Source organism: Strongylocentrotus purpuratus, unplaced genomic scaffold, assembly GCF_000002235.5.
Source record: "Strongylocentrotus purpuratus isolate Spur 01 unplaced genomic scaffold, Spur_5.0 spur5_scaffold_8, whole genome shotgun sequence".
In the NCBI taxonomy this organism is placed as follows: Eukaryota; Metazoa; Echinodermata; class Echinoidea; order Camarodonta; family Strongylocentrotidae; genus Strongylocentrotus; species Strongylocentrotus purpuratus.
This window is the reverse complement of record NW_022145614.1, coordinates 8,575,571-8,602,345: the sequence shown is the minus strand read 5'-3', so window position 1 is coordinate 8,602,345 and position 26,775 is coordinate 8,575,571. Positions and strand designations below refer to the sequence as shown.

Genomic DNA, 26,775 nt, shown 5'->3' with positions numbered 1-26,775 from the left:
CTATTGATTTGATCTGTGTCTATATTGAGCCCATTTTATATGTTTAAAGTTGTCCACACTGCCACATACAGTTGATGTACCATGCCACAATCATCACTCATGCTTGCCCTTTTTACAATACACTTTAAATCTACGATGCTCGGCCACAATTTGCAAATTTAGAAAAATGGTGGGGTTCACACCGGATATGTATCTTCACGTCTGTGTAGAAATAATAATAATTAAGTGCAGTGTGTTTTACTGAGTTATGAGGGTTGTGTGAACAGTACCTTCCAAAGTGACTTCATTTAAGACCAACCTGTACTTGTATTGTTGGAATCTAATCAATTTGTCAATAGATTCGTAAAGGGATACACAGTGAGGTAATACCCTTTTGTTACTTACTTTCACCCACAATAGTGCAAGGCTGCTATTCATGATTATTCAAGCAAAGACGAGGGAAACATTTCGCGCTGCTTTCCCAACCGTAGATCTATAGTGTATCTCTTGCATCTCTTGGAATAAGAATTATTTGATTTTATCCTAAATTTACCTCTTCCACGCTGTACCTAATGTCAAACATTGCATTGCCCAATTTCATCATGGTTCCATTTTGTTGTGACTTTCAGAAAATAAAGTCAGATTGACTTTTAGTTGTGGTTACTTTTCAGTATTCAAATCCCTATTCAGAGAATTTGTTCACTTATAGTCATTTCTGATATACAATGAAAGACTAAAATTGTAGAATTTCATAGATCATTTTTTTTCAGAGCCTGTGCTTTCCTGATATCAAGAGTGTTATTTCCTACTGCTCAAATTTGTTTCCATCATTATTTGAATACCATTGGAATGTCCGTCCTGTAAGAGGAAGTTGGCCCAGAAGAAAACATAACCAGGATCTCGATATGATTATGATTGACAATTGTTAGGATGCATCTAATAACTCTGCCAACCAAGATTTCCACTTCAAGATAAAACAAGTTTCAGTTTCTATTCTTCCAGTTGCTTCAACATGTAAACCAGCCATTGCACAATGCCATCCAAATATGGATCTACCAATTATTTGTTAGTATTTGGAATTTCGAATGAGCTTCTGATAATGGGCATATTTGTTTTTTTTTAATGAATATGATGTAATGTTAATTTCAGGTAATATTTAGATTATATTAGCTGCAAGTTAACGATCACAATTATAAATGGGGAATTACTGTATTAAAGAAGGGGAAAAAAGAGCTGTTTTTATTATGATTATTGTCATCAACTCATCTTTATTGTTGTAGTTATTATAATAATAATTATTATTATTATTAGTATTGTTATTATTATTATCAAAATCATCATCATCATTGTCATCATCAGAATTTTATATGATATCACTTCAGTGCCATTCAAATCAATACATGTATGTTATAATGTATGGAAAGTGATTAGGCAGCTAACTTGTCTTCGGCCAATTTTAATAATTGTATAAACAGTATAAGGTCTACAAACAAACTTAAAGCATGTACTTAATGATTGTAGGTCCTCCAATTTTTTCATTTACTTGCATGAACTTCTACGATGCTGCACCTGTTTTTTGCCATTTAAATTGTATGTTTGCCCGAGAAAAGGTTAAATGTCATACTGCTGCAAGCATTCATGTACTGTATGCTCAAAACAAATTTGCACAATACTTATTAAATTTTATCTGCAAGTTTGAATGTTAGTATGCCCAGATGCAGTGTTGGTTGCCCTTCACTTGTGAGCGAATGGATTATATTAATGTGAGCATTTTTACAGTCATCTCCCTTTTCACAGTCTTGAAAAAATACTCAGAGGAAAGGGAACTGAAACTAACCATTAAAGTTAGTACTTGTTTGTAAAGAAATATGATGATGATTATAATGAAAATGACTCAGCAATTTACATGTTGACTAAAAATAAGACTTGTTGTTCTGCTCCAATTCCCAAGTGTGAATAATTGGATTCCCAGAAGCCAGCTAGGGGCTTACTGTCTTTCCTGCTTCAGAAGTTCAATGCTTTTAATGTTTTGCCCATTAGTCTGGCTATCTGATAGTGTTTGTTGGTTGATGTGTCACTGAGGGGGGGGGGGGGATTTTATCTTAAGTTATGTAGCATTGTAATGATGAGGATGTGAGAGGATTAAAAGCTTAACTGAAGAATCCATCTTTTCAAGTTCCCAGAAGCGTTTAGCCAGTGGATAATCCATGTGCAGTGTGTTTTTAACAGCTCATACATCAAGATTGGTTGTTGGAGGTTGACACATCAAGTAAACATTCTTAAGTGTCTACAACGTGTCTATGGTTGATTAATGGTAGCCATAAAGTAAGTATAATGAATCAATGATGCAAAAACAACTCAATTGTGTCAAGACAGTGTTTCCCTGTATCACAGGGGAGGCACGTTGTTTACAATCTCTTAAACTTTTCTTTGCAACATAGCTTGTGTTTCGAGGAAACCCTTTATCCACCATACTCCTGGTTCAAGCTACTTTTAATTTTATTGAAGTAATCTACAACCAGTGTCCATTAATGGATCTCTTTCTCCGGTTTGTTCCCCTGGACTATGAATGATTATGAAATGAATAACTGGTAGGCAAGTTGTTTATAATCTCTTTAACTTTTCTTTGAAATATGGCTTGTGTACCCCTTATCAATCCACCATATTCCTGGTTCGAGGTTTTAAGTTTATTGAAGTAATCCACAACCAGTGTCCATTTACGGATCTCTTTCTCTAGTTTGTTCCCCTGGACTATGATGATGATTATGAAATGAATAACTGGTATAGATGGAAGTGAGTGGATGATTCAATCTACACTGCTGTCTACACAGGATGGATTAATTACCGTCGAGGCATGTGAATCTTCTCCCTTATGTTTCGTTCTCTACGGTTACATGTCCCGTCAGTTGTCGGATCAGGCGGACCTGCTAGCCTTCACAAGTACAGTCTGTATAGGAGGCCTATTGGTACTTTTCCATACATTTTAAAACCCTTTCAACATGTTATACTCTTGCTTTGTCTCAGATTAACAAGAGTTAGACAAGTTGATCAAAATGTCAAAGTAGACCCCTCTGTCTGAATTGCTATGTTCTTGACTAACATACCTAAGGCGGCCAAAAGCCACAACAAAAATCCTAAGCAGCAAAAAATATAAATGGACAGATGCCATTTTATTTATTGCTATAAATGTTGTATGACTTTCAGACAAATAAATTTTTCCCCATTTTTTTTCCTCGTCCAAGTATTTCTTTTGTTCACAGGTTTTGGAAAATAGATTTTGGTGGCTATAGTCCAGAAGACTTTCATAGATTATGAAACTTCCGAAAAAATGTATGAGAGTCCATGAGACCATAGACCAACTTTGTAAGTTTCGCAGGTTGTCAGTTACTTGGATGTCCTGATTTTGAACAAATTCATAGCCTTATAGTGAACACCATGTTTGGTATTACTCTGGCAAAGAGGACTTGGGCTCCATTTTAGAGTAGGCCTCGGCCAAATGATGATGACTTGTGGAAGGATATCATTACAAGACCATCCGTAGACAGTTTTCTTCATACATGTATAGTATGTTCTAGCCATGTGAAGGGGTGTGGTTCGCAAGCAGTGAGCCAAAACCTTCACCACAGTGCAAACTGCTGTAGTGTAGCTGTAGGGTTAAAACAAAAATCCAAAAATCAAATGTCTCTTCTCATAAATCATTAACAGATCCTCTCAAGTTACAGGCCAAGTCAAATGTTCTATATAATTATCAGCAGATTTGTTTCTTCTTTAAAAAATAGGCCAAATACACTTGCTACATGTAGGATACACTGTAACATTTTGGGAAACTGTACATTTGACGCCATTTCATAATTGTATGTCTGTGTGTTTGTGTGTCTGTACAAATGTCTCACATTTGTTTCAGGAAATCCATCTTTCAACTTATCCTCTTTTCAGTAATAGAATAATTAAACAACGAAAGAAAATGATTGGAGATGCACATATAAAACTTCAGATGTTGATCCCTGAATAGGAGGCTGGTGCTATATATGAAAGTTGAAGGCGATCCCTGACATGCTATATGACTACATGTGGTAATGGCAGTTGCTCATGGCACTGAGTGCAAAGTTAGCTCCATATGGCAACGTTTTTAAAGCAACCACTCATGCATTTTGTGACCTTAAATATAAGCTGAGGTGCCTTGCGTTCTCATCAATACAATGCGTTCTCATCAATACAATGCATTCTCATCAATACAAAGGGGGGGGGGGGGAAATGTCATATGAATGTATGAGGATTTTTATGCAAAAATGTAATAGAATAAAATTCATTAAAACATAAGCCTACATTAGCCTATACTGTGTTTAAATTCAACTAAGAAGGAAGGTAAATAGTCTAACCATAATATTTTTCCCCTTTTTTTTCTTCTTCTCCATAGAAACCCTTGGCATCTTGCTGTTTTAATCACATGTAAAAAAGTTTGTAACATTATATTTTTAGACATAATCTCAGATGGTTTCCCTCTATCTGAAACATCCCTGAACAATTACAATTTATAAAGCTAACACTAATAGCTTATTAACATTAGCAGACCATGGCTATATTTGTTTTGGAATAGGAAATCAAGGGTATAAGTCATTTATCAGTCTAAATAAAGCCACACCTACCACAGCTTACAAGAAGAATAGAAAGAATTTCAACACCAGGGTATCGTATGGAAATCTTGTAATCTGCATCTCTAGGTACCGTAAGTCTGCATGTTTTACGATGAACGTGTAAAGACATGTGGAAACTGCTGTAATGGTTTTGTTTTGAATTATGGTGGTGAAACTTTGAAATAGACAGAATATAATGAGGTGCAAGCTATGCTGATAGAGTATGTGATATTCCTAGGTTCATGGTACCACCTAGTGCGCTGTGCATATAGATGAATCTTTAATGGCATGCACATAATGTTTCCAGATCCTTCGATCTTGTCATTTTCTATTTTTAATTCAGGCAGCAGTGCATCAAGCGAACATGCAAGGCATCACTTTTCTTGCATCACATTCCCATATGCCCCCACAATTTGGAATTGATTGCTATGCAAGTTTGAATGAAGGTGCAGTAATACTTTCTCAAATGTTCTGTTACTTGGGGCATTTCCTATTCCCCACCGGATAATGTTCGCTGAAAGACTACACACGTTTTGTATGATAACTTGATAAAGAAATATGGTTAATTTGTCATTTAAATGTTGTAAATTATTAGAATTGAAAACACCTACCATACACTCTTTCCACTACTACAGATCTATAGGCTTAATCATTCTGCAGCCTATAGTATCATATTTCTTCCCCTTTGTTATATGTTAGTTGTATGTGTTTTATATAATTTGCTTTGTGTGAAAGGCCTTGAGTGCAACATATGAAGAAGTATTCCCGCAATAGGTCACGTACAGATGGTAGACCTTCAATGTAAAACTATGCATATATTTCTACCTACAAAGGACACTTCTTTGGTTTTTGAAAATATATCATTCAAGGTTTTTTTTTTAAGTTGTCATAAGTTTAAAAAAGAAATGACGTTATCTACCGGGTACATTTATTAATCCTTGATGATTTTAGATATTTTCACAATAGTTTTGATCTGCTTATTGTGTTATAGAAAGAAGGTCAGATATGTATAGTCATTGCTTGCTATGACTTTGATGTAGTAAATGTGCCACAATGTATTCAGATTTATGCGAAAAGCTGTTGAACATACAAGTTGTCTACAACTCTATCTCTCCATATTTCTTTCTTGAGACAAGCACAATAATAGATTCTCAATGTTGTTTATGTTTGTCAAGTGACATTTTAGCATTTTCCAATATCTCATGAAACATCTAGCATAGAAATATTGAAGTAAAAGATTAAATTATTTGAGCGATTCTACCAAGATGTTTCTTTTCTTGATGGCTATCAATCACAGGGTTGTAATAGGCTTACATTACATGCAGTGACAGAAACTGAAACTGGAAATACCCCTTTATTGTTCTGTCTCATTATAAAAAAAGGTATCTTTATCAAATGCTCACACAGATTTAGCTAAGGTCATATTCTGAATAGTACAGTTCTGTGGCCTTGGAAGCATTTATATTGGTTTCTAGTCAAGTATGTTAAGTATTTCTCTGAAACGTACCAAAGATTGTAAGTCTAATCCTATTCTATTTTAGGACAAATCAGCTACACTGTCTGCCCGTTAGCCATACACTTTGGCTTTAATTACATGTTTCTCAGAAATCTTATGAATTATAAGTACATGTCTTTCATGAAAACATTTCATTGAAGACTTCCTTTTCATCAGTCATGAGCAGAACAGTCTTTCTTTTGATGTGTGATAATTCTTAGAGAACTATATATTTGCTTGTCGTTATGAACCTCACATCTACAACAACAACAAAAATCGCCTCATGATATGAGTGTAGGCATGTACCTTCATATTTCAGGTTCAAATTGAGAATGTGGTTTGTATCTTGATTCCCTTTAAATCCCATACTTGGCTGGATATAAAGTATGAAAGAGAGAGAGAGAGGGAGAGGGAGAGAAAAAAATCTTGGGAGAGAAAACCTGATGCCATGGCCCTGCCTGTCTAGCTCGATAACCTAACCTGTACACGCAGCGCTTTTCCAGATATCCGCATTCCTTGTAGAGCATACATGGCCTCTTGCCAGTAGGGGGGCACAGGGAGGATTTATAATTCTGAGAGGCCTGACATGTAGGAGGTTACAGCATGCCCTAAAGCTAAATAAGCAAATTCACCACACAGCCTTCTTTCTGCATGCACTTGCATATAAATATTCTGTTGTTGTGTGAGATATGAATACTGCACAGACCATGTACAGGGTATATTATGATGTACATGCAAAGTGGTGTTTTTGTTGCTGTAATGGCTGTTGTCACGGTGGTGTTGCAATATACAATAATGATGAAATAGAACTTTTAGAAGGTGTGTCACGATTTTGTCAGATATCCGCATTGGATAAAATATATGTTCGGTTTTAATTAAAAGGCGGTCCATTGTGGATGAGAATTAGGGAGATAGGTCATCATGATCACTGTGTTAATAAATTTATGGCTGATATGAAAATATAATCAGGGAAACCCCCATGTCCATTAAATATAATAATGTATTCCTGCTAATGGTTAATAGCCTACATAATTTGAAGAGGGGGAAATGACACGTTTTTATTTTTTCTGATAACAGTATACCGGTACAACATTTACATTGCCTAGGTTTTTGTAGGCCTATAATAGCGCATTCGTGCCATGATGGTGTATTTGAATTTAGGTGTTCATTAATTATGTTACTGTTACCACAATGGCCACCTTGCATAAAATCCATGAGGTATTAATAATTCATTATTGAGGTATTAATAATTCATTAGTAAGGAATTTGCAACCAGGCCCTTTCGGGATTGTATTTTATTTTTAAAGCACATTTGAAATTATTTTCCCTCACCAAGATCGATTGCCAGACTTATAGGTGACACACAGATGAAAAATAAAGCATGAATTAGTCATTAATACCAAGATATGAGTTGTAATTGTTCAGCTGTATTCGAAGAACAAATTCTCAATCATTAGAAACATTGCCAATATGGCTGACAGTTGTTAGCCACTGACATAACGTGTGCATATTGGCCTACAGTACAGGCTACACTACAGACAACAGTCTACCTGCACTTAGACTGTGCTGCACGCTGCAGTCTTATAATATGCTTACATTGAGTGCAACAACATTTAATCAGATTATCTTTCTCTCTTTTTCTTAAACTTACATCCAAATATCCAAATATATTATGGTTCTGTAAGCTTACTTTTTGATGGCACATATAACCAAATAATTACAGGTAGGCCTACATGTATATTTGTATTACATTTAGGGTCTATATTGCACATAATATTTATGTTTCAGAGATTTCCCCCTCATAAATTGCCATTCTACAGTTGTTTGTACGTGGAAATGTTTTTATTCTTGACTTGTAGATCAATGATCAATGGTTGCTTTGAAATATGTAGGCCTGATTACTGGCCTATATTGACTCAAGGTACACCATGTTGTTTTAATACTATTTAACATTCATTTGTTCTGGTAGATTAGGACTGAACCTTTGATTTGTGCTGGTATAATTATTTGATTGTCTCTGACGTTGAAACCGGTACCCTTTCAACCTCTCATTTTAAATATAGTTCATAGATCACCATTCACCATTCTTTTTCTTTGTCGTCGTGGATCGACCTGCGTAATATCAAACATTGAGTAGAATTTTCAAAATGATGAAAGAACATTTACATAAGTAACCGCTTTCAAAGTATAAAGATACTAGTGCATATTATGAATACTAGTGATATGAGAGCATATGGAGAGCAATCCTTTACAGTTTTATTTTTTTATTATATTTTCCCGAATAAAAAACACACTAATATTATTAGAAAGTTTACGATTTCAATTGTCATCTTTACCAGAAGTCAAACTTCTTTTTAAACTCTTATAATCATTGCATCATGTAAGTAATATCATCATCCTTCTTGAATAGAACAAAACATCCCTGCAGCATTTTACTCACACTGTAACAGCATGCCCTATCTCATTTATATCTTTTGATGACAATTGATCTCATCTACAAAGTCCGAAGTCCCCCAAGTCCTTTATCTGAGGGAACAAAAGATTGTGGTTTTGTCAACAACAAAAGGCTTTCTGTCTCTAGCTCTATGGGTCTATCTTTTCTCTCCATCTCTCCCTCTTTTTGTCTATCTTCCTCACAAACACACCCATTCACCTGCACACAAATCTAGACACACAACTGTATGTCATTATGATAATAGAGAATCTCTCCTGGAGTTGGTTTTTTTTCCCCCATTTTGTCTTTCTTCCTTTTATTCTATCCATCTTTTCTCTTCGTCAGGTCAGTGCAATGTATTGACTGTGTGTAGTGATGCAAGACACACTGGTTGGTACAGAGGGGTATATACACAGCAGCGTAGAATAGGTCACATGTTGTGCGGATTATTATTAGCTAGCCAGGAAAAAGAGAGAGAGAGAGGCCTGAAGCTCATTGGAATGAACGAAGGAAAGACTGCATGCAATACAAGCACACTGCCAATGACTCAGTGCTGTGAGTGTGTGTGTTTTCTGTGTCTGTGTGTGTGTGCGATACTCTCAGGCTCTCTCTCACCACACACAGTGCATGCATTGGTAGTAACAGTCTCTGCTCTTCATTTCAAATGTGGTGTGATGTGCAGAGAGGGAACAAGGGGAGGTAATATTTCAAAGCATCTAAACCAGCGTGTCTAAAAAGGTAAGACATTTAATTACAATAATGTAGAGGTCATCTCTATTACACTGTACCACCTTATGATTGAATTGCCTTTGTTCTCATATTTTCTTAAATTTTTTGTAAATAAAATTTGATGTTTGATCATGTCTTGATGATGATTGTGATTAAATTGTTTTTTATATATTTTTTCTATTACCATCAATATAAACATGTTTTATTGATTTATTTCAAATGAGGGATGGATTAACTCCATGTTTGTCCTACATTATCTTTGAGAATGGTTACTAGCATTATTCACTATTTAATTTACAGGAATGAATTTATTTTTGCTCATCAATTTTTAATTTCCATCTGGAATCTACACATTACATCTATGATGTATTTATTTGCTTCTTTGTTATTCAACATTTGTTTTATTTATTTTATTTGCATCATTTGTAAATCTTATGAAGAGATCATGATTGTATATTTTGATAGGTTTTGAAAGCTCTATTTCACTGTACAAATATATTCAATTTTTGTATTTTATTTTAAAATTTCATCTCATTTTGATGTCGCCCACTACATCATATGTCAGTATTACCATTGCTGCAAAAAAAATTTTTTCCTAATCAGAACCATTAATTGTTTACTGTACTATGAGAAGCTCAAATCTTTGTTTTATTACTCGATATCAACACGTCCATGCTTACAAAAATGATTTTGAATTTGTAGCAACTGAAATTTTATTGATCATTTACGGTAAATGATTTAATCAAGGAACTTCACCTATTTTGTATACACACTTAATATGACAAATTGACTTTGAGGATTGTTTGAGAATTGATTGATTGGATAAATTTCAACCTTTTTTCTCTGGCATATTTATTGGTAGAAATATTATTATGAGAATGTAATATAACTAGCATGCATATTCACACAGTATTGTTAGTATTAGTTGGGGGGGGGGGGGGTACTGAAAGTGATTTTGCTTGCCATTTTAATTCATGAAGTAATTCTAAAAACACTTTACTTTTGCTTGGAAGAAAAAAAATCACTTGTTGCTGCGTTGATATTACTCAAATGTGATAGACTGAATTGAAGTATGTGGCAATTTCACATATACACAGTATGTCAGCCTACATATATTCACATGTCACTTTAAATACAGAGAGAGAGAGAGAGAGAGAGAGAGAGAGAGAGAGAGAGAGAGAGAGAAAGAGAGAAGCAATGTACTAGTCTGATTTTGTGAGTGTTTTTTTTGGAACAATTTTTAAATAATTTTATTATATAAAACAGAGACTTTAATCACCATTTTATAGGGATTTTATAGCTTTAGATATTCAATGTTGTTTACTTGGCGATCTGAAGTGAAGATCTAAAGCATGGATATCAGTCAATACTAGATTTTGTTGCAAGTAAAATAGCTCCTGCCTTTCCACATTTAATCCTCACTATGTGTTAAAACCAAATTGAACATAGCAAAACAAATGGGTCTTTTTCATCCCTGCAAATGGGATAATTTGTTGTTATCTGTAGCAAGCTTGAAGACCCTTAAAAAAGAAAAAGGAAAAGTACCGTCTTGGATATGTGATGAAAGGTTTTGTATGATTAAGCCGATTCTGCTGATTGAATCAGGAAGTCAAGTTTCTAAATACTCCAAACTCGCACATGCTAGCTGCAGAGGAATGATTCATCTCCGAGCTGCAGGAAAGAACCATTTTACACAACTTCCACCAGAAGATGAGAAGGAAAAGAAGCAATATTATTAACTTACATGGAGCTCTAAGAGTCTATGTCAAGGTTAGGGAGAATAAGAAGGAGGGAAACAAATGCAATAATATGCAAATCAAAAATTAGTCTTGAAAATTTGAGGACATTTTTATAACAAAAGATTTTTTTTTTTAAGAGATGGTGAGGGGGGGGGGGGTAGGTAAGGAATTTGTAATGATGTACCTTTGAAAAAAAATTTTGTTTTGTTGTTAGTTTTAATTCTCATTATATATTTATTGGCTTTTTGAGCTATTCTGAATAATGTTCAACAATAACCATGTTAACAATCTGAAGGGTTTTTCTGTCAGAATTTTGTAGGCAAGTACATGTGCAGTAGTTAAACTCCACAGCATAATTCCTTGGTCTTTGCCTGTGTGCAAACTTATGTTGTTGGTAAATTCAATATTGGAATGATAAATTCATTATACGGTTACTGCTTTATGTTCATATTCGAAAATGTACACACACTGTACATGTAGATAATAGAGGTTCAGGCCATTTTTCCTACATGGAAATTTAAAATATATATATCAAGCCTATTTTTCTTCTTAGCACATTGTCATGACAAAATGATGTGATATATCGAGGAGGTACCAGTACTTCCTTGGATATATCTACAGTACTATGCCTTAAGTGTTCAAGTCGGTCAAGTTAAATTTGTAAGCAGAAATATTTATTAGTCAGGCCTGATAATATCCATATTTAAATTGGTTTTCCATTGTGTTTTTTCCTCATTTTTTCTTCCTGATTTTTGTTTTCTTCTTGATTTTTTTCTTTCTTTTCAATCATGATTATTTTCTTTAATAAATTGACAGTCCCTGGGATCAATTTAAATCTGTTTTAAAATTAGGTGGGTGAGGTGTCGTTTTTCCATGACTTGCTTGTAAGCCTCTCACTAAGACCTTTTTTTTTAGCGCTCACTATCACCCCTAATTAGTGGCTTCATTGCTAATGGTAGGCATATGTGATGTCACTCTCTGGAACATCTACTCTACATGACTTTTCCCCAACATCAGTACAAGTGATAATTAGTAATTTTCTCCAATCTTGAGTCATTGTTGCTGGTATGATTACTACGGATTTGGAAGTCTTCCACGTCATCCCCACCACAGTGGCTTTCTTCGTCACGCACATGAATGGAGGGGCACACTCATTATTGTGCTATTGGAAGCATTTCTATAGAAGCTCCCAGATCTTTTGTGCACCTCCAATCCCCCAGGAGATAGAAGTTTGAATACCTGTTACATAACCCATCCTATATAGATCCTATTTCTGCTGAAGTCCTTTGTCTTGTGTGAATAACATGACAGAATGAAGAGGGTTAAGGGAAACATGAACAATGTCTGTGCACTTTTTTCATATTAACTAGCTCAATTACCTGAGCTGCGAACTTGTAATCTTGTTTTCTCATCGCAGTTAGGCTGCGTTCATGCTTAAATTTTGAAGGCAGAATGAGCGATCTGAAACGCTCATCGTAAACGCTCATCGTGATCGCAGTTCCACGATATATGTAGTGTTCATGCTTACTTCTCCAGGCAATTCTCCTTGGGTGGCCTTCAGCTGGATTCGCAAACCTGTGTGCGCATGCTACGTAGACCCACTAGAGGTCAGTGCGTTGACCCCATTTAAACGCGTTTACAAATTGTAAACGCATCTTTTTGTGAGTTTACGATCGGCGATCGTGATCGCCGTTTTTCGGTGATTCTACAAAAGTGAGCATGAACGCAAGCGTGTTTTAAACTAAACGCGTAACAGATGCCTGATTCTGGCCATCAAAATCAAGCATGAACGCGCCCTTATACACTTATAGGACCATATGGTCCACTTTGTCCCTTTCCAAAGGAATTCTACAAAGACTGGTCAATCTAATGCTGGCTTCTCTCATGAATTGAAGTACATTCATGTTACATGTATATATTATAAATTTGTTTCATTTTTAAATGTGATTGCAACTTTTTGCAAGGAAAGAAACTAAGAAACCATACAAGTTTAATGTACTGTACATTGCCTACATAATGTTGCAAGCATTTCTTATTATCAAAAGCTCAAGAAAGTCATTATTTGGCTCTAAATTTAAGTAATAAGTGCATATTATTTTTTTAATTATGACCTTTCATGACGTCTGTAGGTCATAAAGCGAAAAAAGGGGGGGGGGGGGGGGGAGGTGAACAAACTGAAAAAAGGGAATCAAAATTATACATGTACAAATAAGCCAACGCCATATTTTTTTACTTGTACATTTGCAGTGTATGTGATTAGCTACGTATGCTATCTCAATTTTTAATTAATTAGTTTCATAATTTAATATGTAGTGCCAAATTTGTAAATGATGAAGAAAAGCAATTACCTCAGGCAGTGAGAAATTGAGAAATTTGTTCACTTCATTTTTATTGGAATGAATACAGCATACTTATTCTGTAAAAAGGAGAATATTAATTTGCAGAGCATTAACTTTGAATAGTAAATGCACTATATTTCACAGTATTATTGGGTAACTTCACAAGGGGAAGAAAATGCCAATAAATAAATGTATGGTGTCTAGGTATTGATGAATTCCAAAAATGATGAAATGAAAATGCATTTTGATTTTTGATTAAATGTCCCATGTGACCATTATTTCGAGATAGATTGCATACAGAAAAACTGTAGATAAAGGAGAGCCCACGAGAAAAACTCATTATCTCTCTCACTGTTTAGAATCTGTCCCTGTATTAATCATACTCTGATTAGTAGTAGAGAAGAGATGTGTGGGAGGGAAAGACAAATAAAGGACCACGGCGGAGCAACAAAATACTGGAGCTCTCTGTTTGTTTTTCCCTCCATAGTTCTGTCAACATTCGTCTCTGTTCATTGATTTTGGCACTTGATTGTACTGCACCAGTGGGGGCATAGGCTTATGCAATACAAAGAGGCCTTTACTGTAATTCGGTGTACATGAATGCACCCAATCTATCTGGCCTAGATCAGTATGGAAAATCAAACAATGATCATTGATTATGCATTGGATTTTGACAACTGAAATTCAGTAATCACATAATAATAATACATGCTTTATCCAATGTATTTTTGGAGAGGGGTGCAACTGTGAGAACAAGAAAACTCGTGTCTCCCTGGTAATCCTGAATTGTAAAAGCTACAATAATACCGGTAATGATATTGGATATTTTGATAGTGTACATATCCACCACGCATGGTGTTCCAATGCTGTCCTGGCTATGATAGGCCACCTTTTCGGTGCTCACATCATTCAAGGAATCCCTTCCTGCGGGTGCCCATTTAACACCCGGGTGGAGAGTGGCAAATGTAGATTAATGTCTTGCCAAAGGACATACATGTAATATGCCGGTGCAAGACTCGCACTGCAAACCAAGCATACAGGGATTATTAGGAGAATTGCAGAATGCAGATACATGTGTTGGTGCCAAAATATTTTTTGTAAATAAAGAAAATGGTTTGTATGCCAATATCTATCACATGTACATGTAGATTACATTTCCTTTAAAATGAAATACATTTGTCCTCATCTAAACTATAGGCCTAGTACAGTATATAAATAACATTTATAAATTGACAATATCATCCCTATTTTCACGAAGTGACGGTAGTGAATGAAAATCACATTCAATTTGCATTACGATTTTCCTCACTACCGTCACTTCGTGAAAATAGGGACGATATGTTCTACAAAATGCAGTTGCATGGAAAATGGAAGAGAAAATGAGTCTCTATAGTCGACTCGGTGAATTAGTTTAGACCGCAGCCATCTAAAGTTTGTCCTTCCTAATGTTACTTTCCAATTCAGCATATAATAGCTTGGGATAGACATTCTCCATTTCTATTTAATTCCTGTTCCAGTGACAATCTCAGAATGGAAACCGATGAATAGAAAACTATGAATTTTATAGCCTATGACTTGCAATGTATGAACGGCCTTCCCCTCACAAACAAGTCAGGCCTACGTGTATTCTACATGTACAATGTATATGGGGGCCTGCATGTGTACCAGTACTACTGCATTAGATATGGAGGCCCTACTACACTGGTTGGTGTGCATTTGTGAATACAGGACAAGGAACAAGAGAAGACTTCCTACCTATAAATCTGTTTATGGACACATACATGTAATAATTCAAACTCCATTCTTGATGTGCACACAAATAATACAAATAAGCCTAGATTATTACATTCAAAGCCCTACATTGTGGAAATGAATGGGATACTTGATGACTGACATGTTGAGACCATCCCTTACAGGAGGTCATTGATAGGTCAGCTCAATCTGGCATAGTGCACCATTTGGGCTGTATGTAGCCCTGCCTGTACTGCAGGTGTATCTGATTTATTGCTGGGACAGATTTGAACCACAGCACCAACAAAGTATATTTCAACCTGATCCTAACAATCCAGAAATGTGACATAATCTCATATTACTCATCAACTTGGAACAAAACATTCAGAATACTTGGCAGTTAGCCATGTCCTGGTGTAAGATGTCACTGTTTATTGCCGTTATTTACCTCTTTGCTGTCGTTAAGTAGGAAATAACAATCTTGAAAATTCTCGCCTTGATGTGTTGTGTTGTGTTCTACTTTTAAATAGAAACAGAAAATGTGTACAAATGTTTCACATTACATGTATTAACCTGCATGTGCAAGTTATAATGACGATGGCAAAGTGCATGTAGTTTTAGTGTATTTGGTAACATACAGTTAACTACTACATTGTAAATTCGTCATACCCTTACCAAGTTTCTTATTTTTTTAAGTATTTGAAAAACTGATTTGTCTCGATTTCTGTTTCTTGAGAATGTGACATATATTAAAACTTATATAATGTAGAGGTAAAAATATTCAACAAAGGCCCTAATTCAACCAGTCCACCTTCAAAAAACTATCTATGGATATTATGAGAAGTTGAATTTCGCCCATTTTTCTACTTGTATAGACTTCACACTTTTAGCATAATGTACAACATTTGTATGATATATATGCCTACATGTACACGACAGTGGTGATGCAGAAACGGAATGAAGGGTGTTGAATTATTGGCAGATACAGAGATGTGCCTTTTGTTATTAGTTTATACATGTACTTGCTCTGTGCATGTATAGGCCTACATAAACATTGAATTAATGCATCCATATGGTGCCTTGTCAAAATATGCTTTGCATGGCTGCAACATATTTTAAAATCCCAGCAATGCCAATTTGGTAGCCAAAACTGAAAAAGTAAGAGAGAGAGAAAGAGAGAGAGAGAGAGAGGGAGAGAGAAGGGGGGGGGGTATGTATTCAAAGGAACACAAGATTGTGGCAATGGAATCGATCTGTTTCCTTTTTTATATCTCTGTGTGTTTCTTATAATGTGAAATCATTCATTCTCCTACCTAGTGATTTTCAACCGAAGTCTAGTAATGGCACTTATTTTGACCACATGTAAGTCATCATTGAGCTAATGCACCATACATGTACCGTCAGTTATGTTTTCTAATTTGGTGTACTTTTAGATTTTCAGGAACCATAATCACCAAGAGCTCCAGATGTTGTGCTGTGTGTTCACAGCAGAATGAACAATGAACATTATCCTGTGACCTTTCAGTTAATCTTCCGTTCCTTTTCTCCCAATCTGCAGTGATCTTCATGTGAACCCTGTGACAAGATCAGCCGTGTAACTAACCCATTGGATTATCCCGTCTTCATCTTATGTGGATGCTTGCTTCTTGCCGATCTGGAATTAAATCTTGTGTAACGAGCATCGGTTGCCTCTTGTTCGCGCCAGCCCGGCCCTGTGTCTCTCTGGAGCGCGATAGCTAGAGGGCTGGCTCGCTAGCTAACTAGCTAGCTGGCTATCAACGGGCGGGGAGACTCTGCCGTTGTCGTCGTCGTCATTTTCACATCACGGTTCGTCCCGGCTTCAAACTGACTCGCTACCACACCGTGGATTTAAATGCGGTGTCGGGATTGGAAGACAGCATGGCGGAGAAAGCGTCTCCTCATAAAAAGGTAAGCCAATGTTTTCCGGTTGTTTTTAATTCACATTATCATTCCCCAAGTTGGGTTGTGTTTTTTGTTTTTGGTGTAAATTGTACGGATATTGATATGTACCGAGGGCACCATAAAAAGTGCAATCTTGTTAGTGAAATATAATTTTAATATGGATGATGAATTACTTGCTTGTCTTAACTTAAAGACTAATTAATTATTCATTTAAAAAAAAAATTATATTGTGTTTGTGCATATTCACGAAACAATGATTTTTAATAACTATAGTCCACAGTAGAACAGTGTACACTAAAAATAACATTTTGCAACTGTTTTCCTCACACGTTTTATAACAACTTTCTTGTTGGCTTCTGTTACAATGTACATACAATTTTTAATTATAAGCAGCACTCTACATGTATGTCATGTCTCTGGTTTAATTTTACATGTACTGTATGTGATACTGTTCTCAATGAAACCATCAATATACGCAATGAAGTGTGCACAGTTAATTGGATTTACTGTTTGTTGTTAATCAGTAGAGGAACATACATGTACAGTACAATGAGTACCGGTACACAGATGTGTATTTCAAGTTTCACCTGTCAATATTTAATATATTTATTTATTGGTCTATAGGAACTGACAAGTACATGTAGCACAGACTGAAGTGGTTGGTTTACAACTAGAATAATACTATGTACAAAATATATTATAAACATAGAATGTACAAAAGAAATATAGTATTGAAGAAAAAAAATATATACGCCTGTATACCGGTACATTACATCAGTAGGCCTACACACGTGATAACAAAGAGTTTTATTGCAGAGATAATTATGGTGGGAAGGAGGGGGGGGGGGGAGCAACCAACCTTACTGCAAATGAGTTAACTGCCTTTGTAGATACAATATTTGTTTTCTTTAATGTGAGATTTTAAAAAATTAAGTTCAAACGGGGACAAGATGTTGAGTAGGTTTTGTTTTCTCCTGTAATCTTTCCAGAAAATCTCTTTAGGCCTGCCCTCATCAGCTTGAGTTTGCCAAGTAATCCGCTATTATCAGACTCGGGATATTATCCCCAAGCTTGAAATTGGTCTTCACTAGACTGATGCTCATCACAAACTAGCTCGGACGGGCGCAAATTAGCCTGCTATTTCCCAAATAGCGGGATATTTTGGAAACAAGACCAAGATATCACCGGATATTTTCTTGACTAAATATCCCGCTAATTGCAACCTCGGGCTAATGAAGAAGCAAATTAACAAGAAGGATAGTTAAAATAGCGGGTTATTTGGCAAACTCGAGCTGATGAGGACTGGCCTATTTAATGCTGGCTGGTAATTACCCATTGGATCTATGCCACACCTGCTAATATAGACTATTTCAGGCAAAGCATTCACCATTTGGATTGATCACTGAGATAATAAACCACGCTGTTTGCTCTCCCTTTGCCCATCCGCTTTTCTCAGAAAAGCTCATTAGGGTCTTTGCCTTTGCTGAATCCACTGGCTAACTTTGCAGGCTCAAAGTTAAACCCTGTCGCTATCAGTCAGTGCATGTAATGAAGGGTCTGAAGTGAATATCATGAATACTTTCCATATTGGCTCATTATCCATGCTAGACTTCACACTGTGAGTTGAGTTTTATGGTCAAAAATATGTTTTTCTAGTCAATTTTATCTTTCTGCTATATTACTGAATATCTGAACTTTTGAAGGACTGACGATATTCGTTAGAGAAGGTACCGCATTATAAATAGTTGTGTACATATACTCCATACTTTAAAAATTCTCTTGTACGATCATGGATTTTAAGATAAATTTTAACAATATTAGATAATTTTTCATCGTAATCGGATTTCAAATTAACCCTAACAATTCCTCTTCTTCCTGTAAAGTACATTGTTATTCTGCCACTTCATTTTTAGTTTATTAAAGACTGGGATAAGACATTATTTACGCTTGAATAAACTCTAAAACATCAGTTTCTTGCTTTCAAGCAAAAACCATCAGTCAAGATGGACTTTGTGTAGAAAACTCTAGCATATTTTTTCTTCATTACAGTTAATCAGAAAGTGTTGCGTTTGATACAGTAAAATAATTATGTGGCTTTTTAAAATGACAATTAGCCCCAGCACATTGGCATACTACAGGTAGCCTTGTAGGTATAGTCATTGCAGACTAGTGAATTAATTTTTGGCACCAGTTAGTGTCATATATATTCATGCTTCTCGTAATTTTATACTGCAAACAGGATTTTGCGGAGAATTTTGTTCTTTGATCTGACTGGTACCTTTAATAATGAAAACGTTACCATCTGTTATGAATTTCATAGGAAGCACAGAGGAAGTGCCTCAACCAGCAAGTTTCCTTTTACTTTTTTCTCTCCTAACCATCTGATGAATTTACCATTTATTTGCGTGGGACTGGGATGATATTACCAGGAACTTCCATGTATGGAAGAGCATTAAATATGACCTACATTTGGTTTTACCACCCCCTGTATTATAAGCAGATGGATTGATAAAGGAGTTTTTTTAAATCTACACTGTATGAATTGAATTTCTCTGAAACTTTAATATGGATCAGACTTTTTTCTCCCTTCAGATGCCAACAACAAACCTACCACACCTATAAGTGTACATAGTTGTAAATTCATTTTATAAAATGAAATTGAATACTTTTTGCAATACTACATGAACATGTCAATATATTATTATTATTTATTTGTTTATATATATATATACATATATAATATATATAGATCTATATATATATATATATATATATATATATATATATATTTTTTTTTTTTTTTTTTTTTTGGGGGGGGGGGGGGGACAATATTACAATTTGTTTGTTCATTTTTACCTGAATTATCAAAAATCCAGACTTCATTCTTCCGCGGGTATAACCTAACCAGTTCTTAGTCTCTCCTACACATTTTCCATATTTCTCAAATCTTTAAAATGTGCAAATTTCATTTTTTTCTTCATTCTTCTTTTTTATAGTGAAAAGCATGTTCATTTCATAATGCACACAAGTCTTCAACAACTTTTTTTACTCGACAATTCATTATTGTAATGATGATAAGTTAATTAATGTTTTTCTCCTCATTTTGTTTCATAGGAAAAACAACCGCCATTAAAAATGCCGCAGTCAGCCAAAGCTGAGAGCAAGACGTCTCTCAAGAGGAGGCTCTTCAACACTAGTATCAACGGGGAAGAAGGTAAGAACAACAAATTTAATTTTGTGGCTTATTATCCCATATTTTGATCTTGTCTCTTCAATGTTGTGAGTTTGAACTGAAATGAATCTCTCTTGAATTCTATTAATGTTTCATAAGTTGTTGTTTTAATCAGTGGAATATTGTAGTTGTACATGTATGGGGGATTATGATAATTTCTCATAGAGATTGAGCGTAGTCACAAAATGAAAACAAATACAACACCTATTTTGATTTGTTTTGTTATACAATTTAGTGTACCGGTAATGTATTGTTCAATTTTTATCATTAAATAGTATATAGTGTTGTTCGTATGAAATATTCATGTACACAAAAGTAGCTTTTATATTATCAGATAGACGTCTATTTGGAAGTTGGATTTGGACTCTATATTTTTTGTTAAATTTAAAATATGATGTATTATTCACTTGATAAGAATGATCAATATGAAACGTGTACTTGTATTGTGTTGATGTATATTATGTTAAATTTTGTACATGTGATGTACTACATCTGTATATAATATATTTTGTAGTGTTTTGACCATTTTTGTAAACTATTTGTTTAAACTAAAAATTAGCTTGGTACTACAGTTGTATCAGGCTATCCTTGCCTCAGTCATACATGTCAATGTTCATGTACACTGTCTGTAGGTGCAATTTATGTTCATATTGTTGCAACTTTTGATGTACTACATACATGTACATGTGTGAGAGTGTGTTGTTGCCTACATACATTGTAGGTTCGGATCACAAATAAATTGATGAATTGTGACAGCTGTTTTACCAACTCAAAAATAATTTATATGATTATCAAAATGCTCATGAAATCCCTTAGATAAAGATTAATTGCAAAATCTGATTCAACGATTGTTAATCTGTGCTACTGGATACACAGTGCATGGTCATGTTTGCTATGATTCTTATGAAAGGATATTTTGAAATAAATTGATGTAAATACTGTAATATAGAATTCTCCATGTCCCATAAGACCGCAATATTGAAAACAGCTTTCATTATTCCTATTGACTTAAAGGTAAAGACCAGTATTGGAAACGCCCCAATTTAAAAAAATGAAAGGGAAGCTCTCTTTACCAATCATGTGAAAGAATATGTTTTGACTAATACATGATGATAAAAAATTTGCCGGGAAACCGCCTACTAATTCATATATTTGGTAAATTTGTTTCTCTCATGGTCTGTGAGAGATATAGGGTAGTCCCATATACATCTTTCTGTGTATAGTGCTTGTAACTTTACGAAGAATGGGTCAAATTTCTTATCATTTTGATGATTCCAGAACCTTGCAGATGCTAGATGCTAGATGATCAACCTTTTCTGATCGATTCCACAACGTTTCTTTCACAATGCAATCGCATGACCATAACTGGTCTTTACCTTTAAATTTACACAAGAATATCTTTAATATTCTGAAATTGTTGAAATAAAAGACATATCTTGATAATTGGCCTTTATAAATAAATATGCACTCTTTAAAACAAACAAAAACTAATTTCAGAAAGTGGTGTACTTGTCAGAATCAGAAAGATATTTCCTCTTTATTATATTCAACATAATATTGCTGAAAATAGAAGTCAAGGAAAAGTGCTTTTCCATTACATGTAGGTTGGACTAATGTGTACATATTTAGATTATGTGAGTCAGATATTAATTATAAGCTATAGTATTCTGATATGTAGCACACGAGCAGAGTATGTACATGTAGTAGGCCCAAATTGCAGTGAATAGTAAATACACACAGAAGGGTATAATTTGTATTTGTAGAGTAGTCTGGTGGTGATGTCATCGTTGTCTCAGCTTGATGCATGTGTAAACAGTGATTCATCTTGCATACAATTAGTAATAATGTGAACATGAACGCTGAAAATGAGAAATGAGGGAGGTAGGAGAAAGAGAGACAGAGAGTTAGGAGGGAGAGAGAGAGAGAGAGAATGGGGAGTTACATGTAAGATAAGCTTGTTTGCAGGAAAAGAATACTGTATTTCATAAAATGATAAATATATATTTGTTTTTGTTGTTGGTTAAATGGTTAGATTGTTTGTTTGATTTGTATTATTTTTATATTGTGTAAAAATCAAAATAGATAAAGACAAAAACAACCAAGCACCAAACATTACAATTTTTGTATGAGAATGATACTTGTACTGTATGCCTACAGTGTAGTTGCCTACCAGCAAATATATATTTCCTTGAACAAACATGTTTACAATTTATAGTAAATTTTTAGATTTGTGCTTGGAGGCCTACTCTCTACTACCACTGGCAGCTTACATATACATGATACTGATAATATATTTTATTTAAAAAGCTACCTGAATCTAAAAATGTCACTGTAGAATTGACCTTTCTGGCTGTAATTTTTTCTCTAGTGAATTCCCGGGGCTAGTTGTTGACAGGATATGAATGCCTGACTACACAGGATATTGGCTACCCAGAACGCACTAGAAGGTTAAAGTGCATGATTATATTTATGGGCCATTGTTTAAAGGGAATGATCATGTCACAGGCACACATATGGTATAATATCAGCTGAGTTTTATAATTTTATGGTTCATGTACTAGGCTACTGTTAAAAGTGTTGAAAATTAAGAATTCGTAAATAGAAATGTGTTGAAAATCATTTGAAAAAAATCACTAGCTTTTTGATCTATTTTAATAAAGGATTATTAGCTTACTGTTTCATTTTTGAGAAAGAGATATACCTCAATGTTGTCAAAGTGTTTTTACTAAGAGGAAGAAAGAAAACACATTAACATTCATGGCCCCTTTTGTCAAAACCTAATACTTACAGTACATACATGTACATGTTGTACAAATAAATTTATTGTGGTGAGAGACTTTTATTTCAGTTTAAACAAATTGTTATGCGTGGTTTTCTTGCTGTCCATATTATAAACATAATATACACAGTGTATGACCTGTAGCTGACTGTTTTTTGTTATTGATAATACATGTTTTGTAGCTTGTAAAACAAATATGTTGCTTGACATTAATTTATTTTGTCAGATAATAACAAATTCTGTTTGAGGAATCCCAATGAGAGAACATCAGAATAATGTTTTTAGAGTTTAGAATGGGTAGTTATACTTAGAGGAATGTTGTACATGTACTTGCTACAGAATATTTATTTCAATTGAATGATTTTTGACCTGTACAATCAGTGTCTGGAAATAAAATGTCACATGAGTGATGAGTCAGTCATTTTTAAAAGTCTACATGTACATAGTACATTTCATCTATCAGTACTAAAGTACTTGTGTTCAAATTTTAATGGTTTTGATGCATTATTTTCTCTATTGGTACGTGTATATGTATGCATTGTAGTCTTGTATAGAATATAGATCGGATATTCTGTGTCTTACAAAGGGATCTACGGTAGTTATAATCCATATCCTTCATATAAATAATGTGTTATATATACCAAGAAGTTACTTCTTGGTTATACATGTACATATGTCATGTACATGTAGGTATAAATTGCTGGTAACTAAATTCCAGAATATTCTCCAAGCCATTGTGACTTCATTCTTCTTGTGCGATGACATTCAAAATTGCAAGAATAAAATTGTTCATTACTTAAAGGTATTACAAAGTTTTGGGAAATTTTTGAAAAATGGGTTGATAGTGATTCTTCACAATTTTGATATATTTGGATGCCCTTGTGGATGTATTTATTAATAACACCAGAAATTTTAGCCCCTAAAACACTTCTGCTTTCGAGAAAAATTGAATATAAAGATTTACTGGTGCTCCCGGTATATTTTGATAAATTTCAAATAGCTCCTACGGCCGTACAATGGTAGCTGCGACCATGAAAATCTCAGAGTATGTAGTTGTGGTATATAATTTCCAAACGAGAATAGCTAATTGGTCGATTTTAGTCAATAAACATTGTTTTACAGCTTGATTAATATCTTGACCTTGAGAGGGAGCTATTCAACATAAAGAGTTTATTATTTACAATTTCATAACTTTAGAGTCGATTTCGACCGCGACAACGATCACTGAATATTGTAGGATCGTATATGCTTCCAATATGTTCATTTGAACCCAATTCATGACCCCATACCAAAACTTTGTAATATTACCTTTAATTGCTTGTAAGTTGTAACATGCATGTCTCATCCTCTTTCTACAAAGTACACTGTACATATGGTGGGTACCATCAACTTTTGCAAATATCATTAGTTGGTTGAATACTGCTATTTGTAAATTATATTTCTCATCTTGCTTTCAAAACAATTTCATGCACAGGCCTCTTGCGTAAAAGGTGCACAGTGACATTTTACATTTTTAATGCATCTGTAAAAATCAATTACAAGTTTGCAATAAGTGATTCTCATCAGTTACATTAGGAATAAAATTAACTTTTTTGTTGTTTGTTGTGTAATATTGTTTTTGTTTGATTTATTCATTCATTTAAAAAGTTTTAAAAAATCTTCTTCTCTTATCTGTAGAACTTTGCATTTTAAGCACTGGTCTTGTCACAGTAATTTGGATCATGATGAAATCGTTCAGCTCAAATAAAAAAGGCCCTATCCATTTTGTGTTTAGGATACCAGGATATTCAATATGATGATCCGTATTTTATAAATTCATGTAAACAAGACGTTTTAAAGCCATGACGGTGTCCTCTTTTTTAAAACCAAAGTGTGTTTAGGAAACCCACTCACAAATTAAAAGTGAACTAAAAATAAAAATGACAAATTTGCCTTGAACATTGTTAAAAACTGGTGGATGATCTTCACCATATCTTCCAATTTGTATCATGCAGTTCTGAGATGAAAACAATTCACATATATAATTCAAAAACTTTTATGCAAAAGTTGAATTGTGGGAGTATGATTGGTCACTATTATTGAGAGGTGTTTTTTCGTTTGTGTTTTTTAATTTTTGTTAAATGTTTGATTTTTTTAAAATATCTACAATTTACTAGATTCCTGTAGAGATAAATATGTTTGGTCTGAGCTCAGATTATGAGAGCTATTGCATCCATGATGTAGCACAGCCTTTATATAAAGCAGCTGGTATATTTTATTTCTAGACCGAGGCAGATTTCTGCACCATGAGACACTAATTTCCTGCCTTCTCTGTTATCAATCCATTATTGGAAACAGCTTTTCTTTGTTGTTTGAAAGTGTAAAACTTGATGTAACCAGCACATGGAGGTCTATTATTATTTAACAGCATTGAATGTTTAAGAGTAGTACTTAAAGTTACATTTAGGCCTTTATGCTCTTTAATTTTTAATCACCCTCTTTTCATGTATTTGTACTTGAAGGCATGTCAAGATAAATAAATACATTTTCCCATCATACTAAAATGTACATCCAACCAATAATTATACCAGCTGAATGTACAACATTGGTACATTGTTGTAGCTCCACTGCCTATAACCGGAATCGGTCTAAACATCAAGGAAAATCATAGTTTAAATTTTAGTTGATGTTTTTTAGTACCGGGACTCATATTGTGTTGTTTTTACATGTACAGTATGTCCTTTCATGTTCACAGTGCTTTGGACTCTTTGCTTCATAGCTACATGTATGCATGTCTGGTGTTTTATAAATACTCAGTATCTGTCTTTATTATCATGGTTTATTTCAGTATCCATTATATTTTGTCATGTTGATGACTGTACATTACACTGCTTGCCGGATGTGTTTCATTTATTATCAATGTCAACTTTATTCCAAGCAATACTGTATCAGGAATTTAGTATACGATAATTTACAATAAAGTAGTATGTTTCTCTTTCTAGTTCTATCCTAGAATTAAATTCCTAACAAAACAAAAAAGCATCGTTTATATATGATATTGATGGAAATATTTCTTCAAGGATTTTATGTGGAAACCTTCAGATGTGAAGTACTGTACATACTGTACATGCACAGTATGTGTAGATAATCAATTGTGTATAGTAAAGATCCCCAAATGAAGGGGCTATTAATTAGTATTCTAATATTGATCCACTCCAAAATCCCATTCAAAATCCATTGTACATTGTAAACTGTCATGTTTATGTAGGTTCAATTTGAAGCTTTTTTTTTTTTTATTGCCTAGCTAAGATCCTTTATCCTGTTGACAGTGCTGGTACAATTATATTGTTAATGAAAGTAGGGTTTCATTTCATTCCATTAATTAGGTATTTTGATGTTGTTTTGGAGGGCTGCCTGCGTGATGCATTCAACGTGCGTCTGTGTGATGCATTCAAAGTGCGGCTTCATCTTATACCTTCCAAGGGTTATCATTTTGTATTGTATGGCCTCGTATGTGATACAAAGGGCAGAGATGATATTCCTACACTAATGTTGAGATTTCAAGAGAGGGGGGGGGATTTAAAAACAAACATAAAATTCATCTGAACAATGTAATAGAGCCCCCTTTTAGCAAGATGGGATTACAAATATTTCTCCAGTTTAGAATTTAACTACAAGGAACACATTAAAATTACATCTGGCACAGTATTTTCTTAATCTTCATGCATATGCAGAATTGCAGATGAGCACTAGTGTTATGAGATATTATATTATGAAAAATA

General features: G+C 34.4%; 1 protein-coding gene across 4 annotated transcripts in view; it reads left to right on the top strand.

The window, feature by feature from the left end:
- The window catches only part of LOC752040 (ankyrin repeat domain-containing protein 12), an 84,776-nt gene that overhangs the window by 43,425 nt on the left and 14,576 nt on the right, over positions 1 to 26,775 (top strand). The window contains exons 1-3 of one of the 4 annotated variants that reach the window (XM_030975149.1): positions 8,917 to 9,280; positions 16,639 to 17,009; positions 20,118 to 20,217. In XM_030975149.1, the coding sequence (XP_030831009.1) occupies positions 16,980 to 17,009; positions 20,118 to 20,217 (130 nt within the window). In that variant the 5' untranslated portion in view covers positions 8,917 to 9,280; positions 16,639 to 16,979. Of the gene's footprint in view, positions 1 to 8,916; positions 9,281 to 16,638; positions 17,010 to 20,117; positions 20,218 to 26,775 lie in introns of those variants that run through there. The other 3 variants (XM_030975146.1, XM_030975148.1, XM_030975147.1) reach the window with 3 other exon arrangements.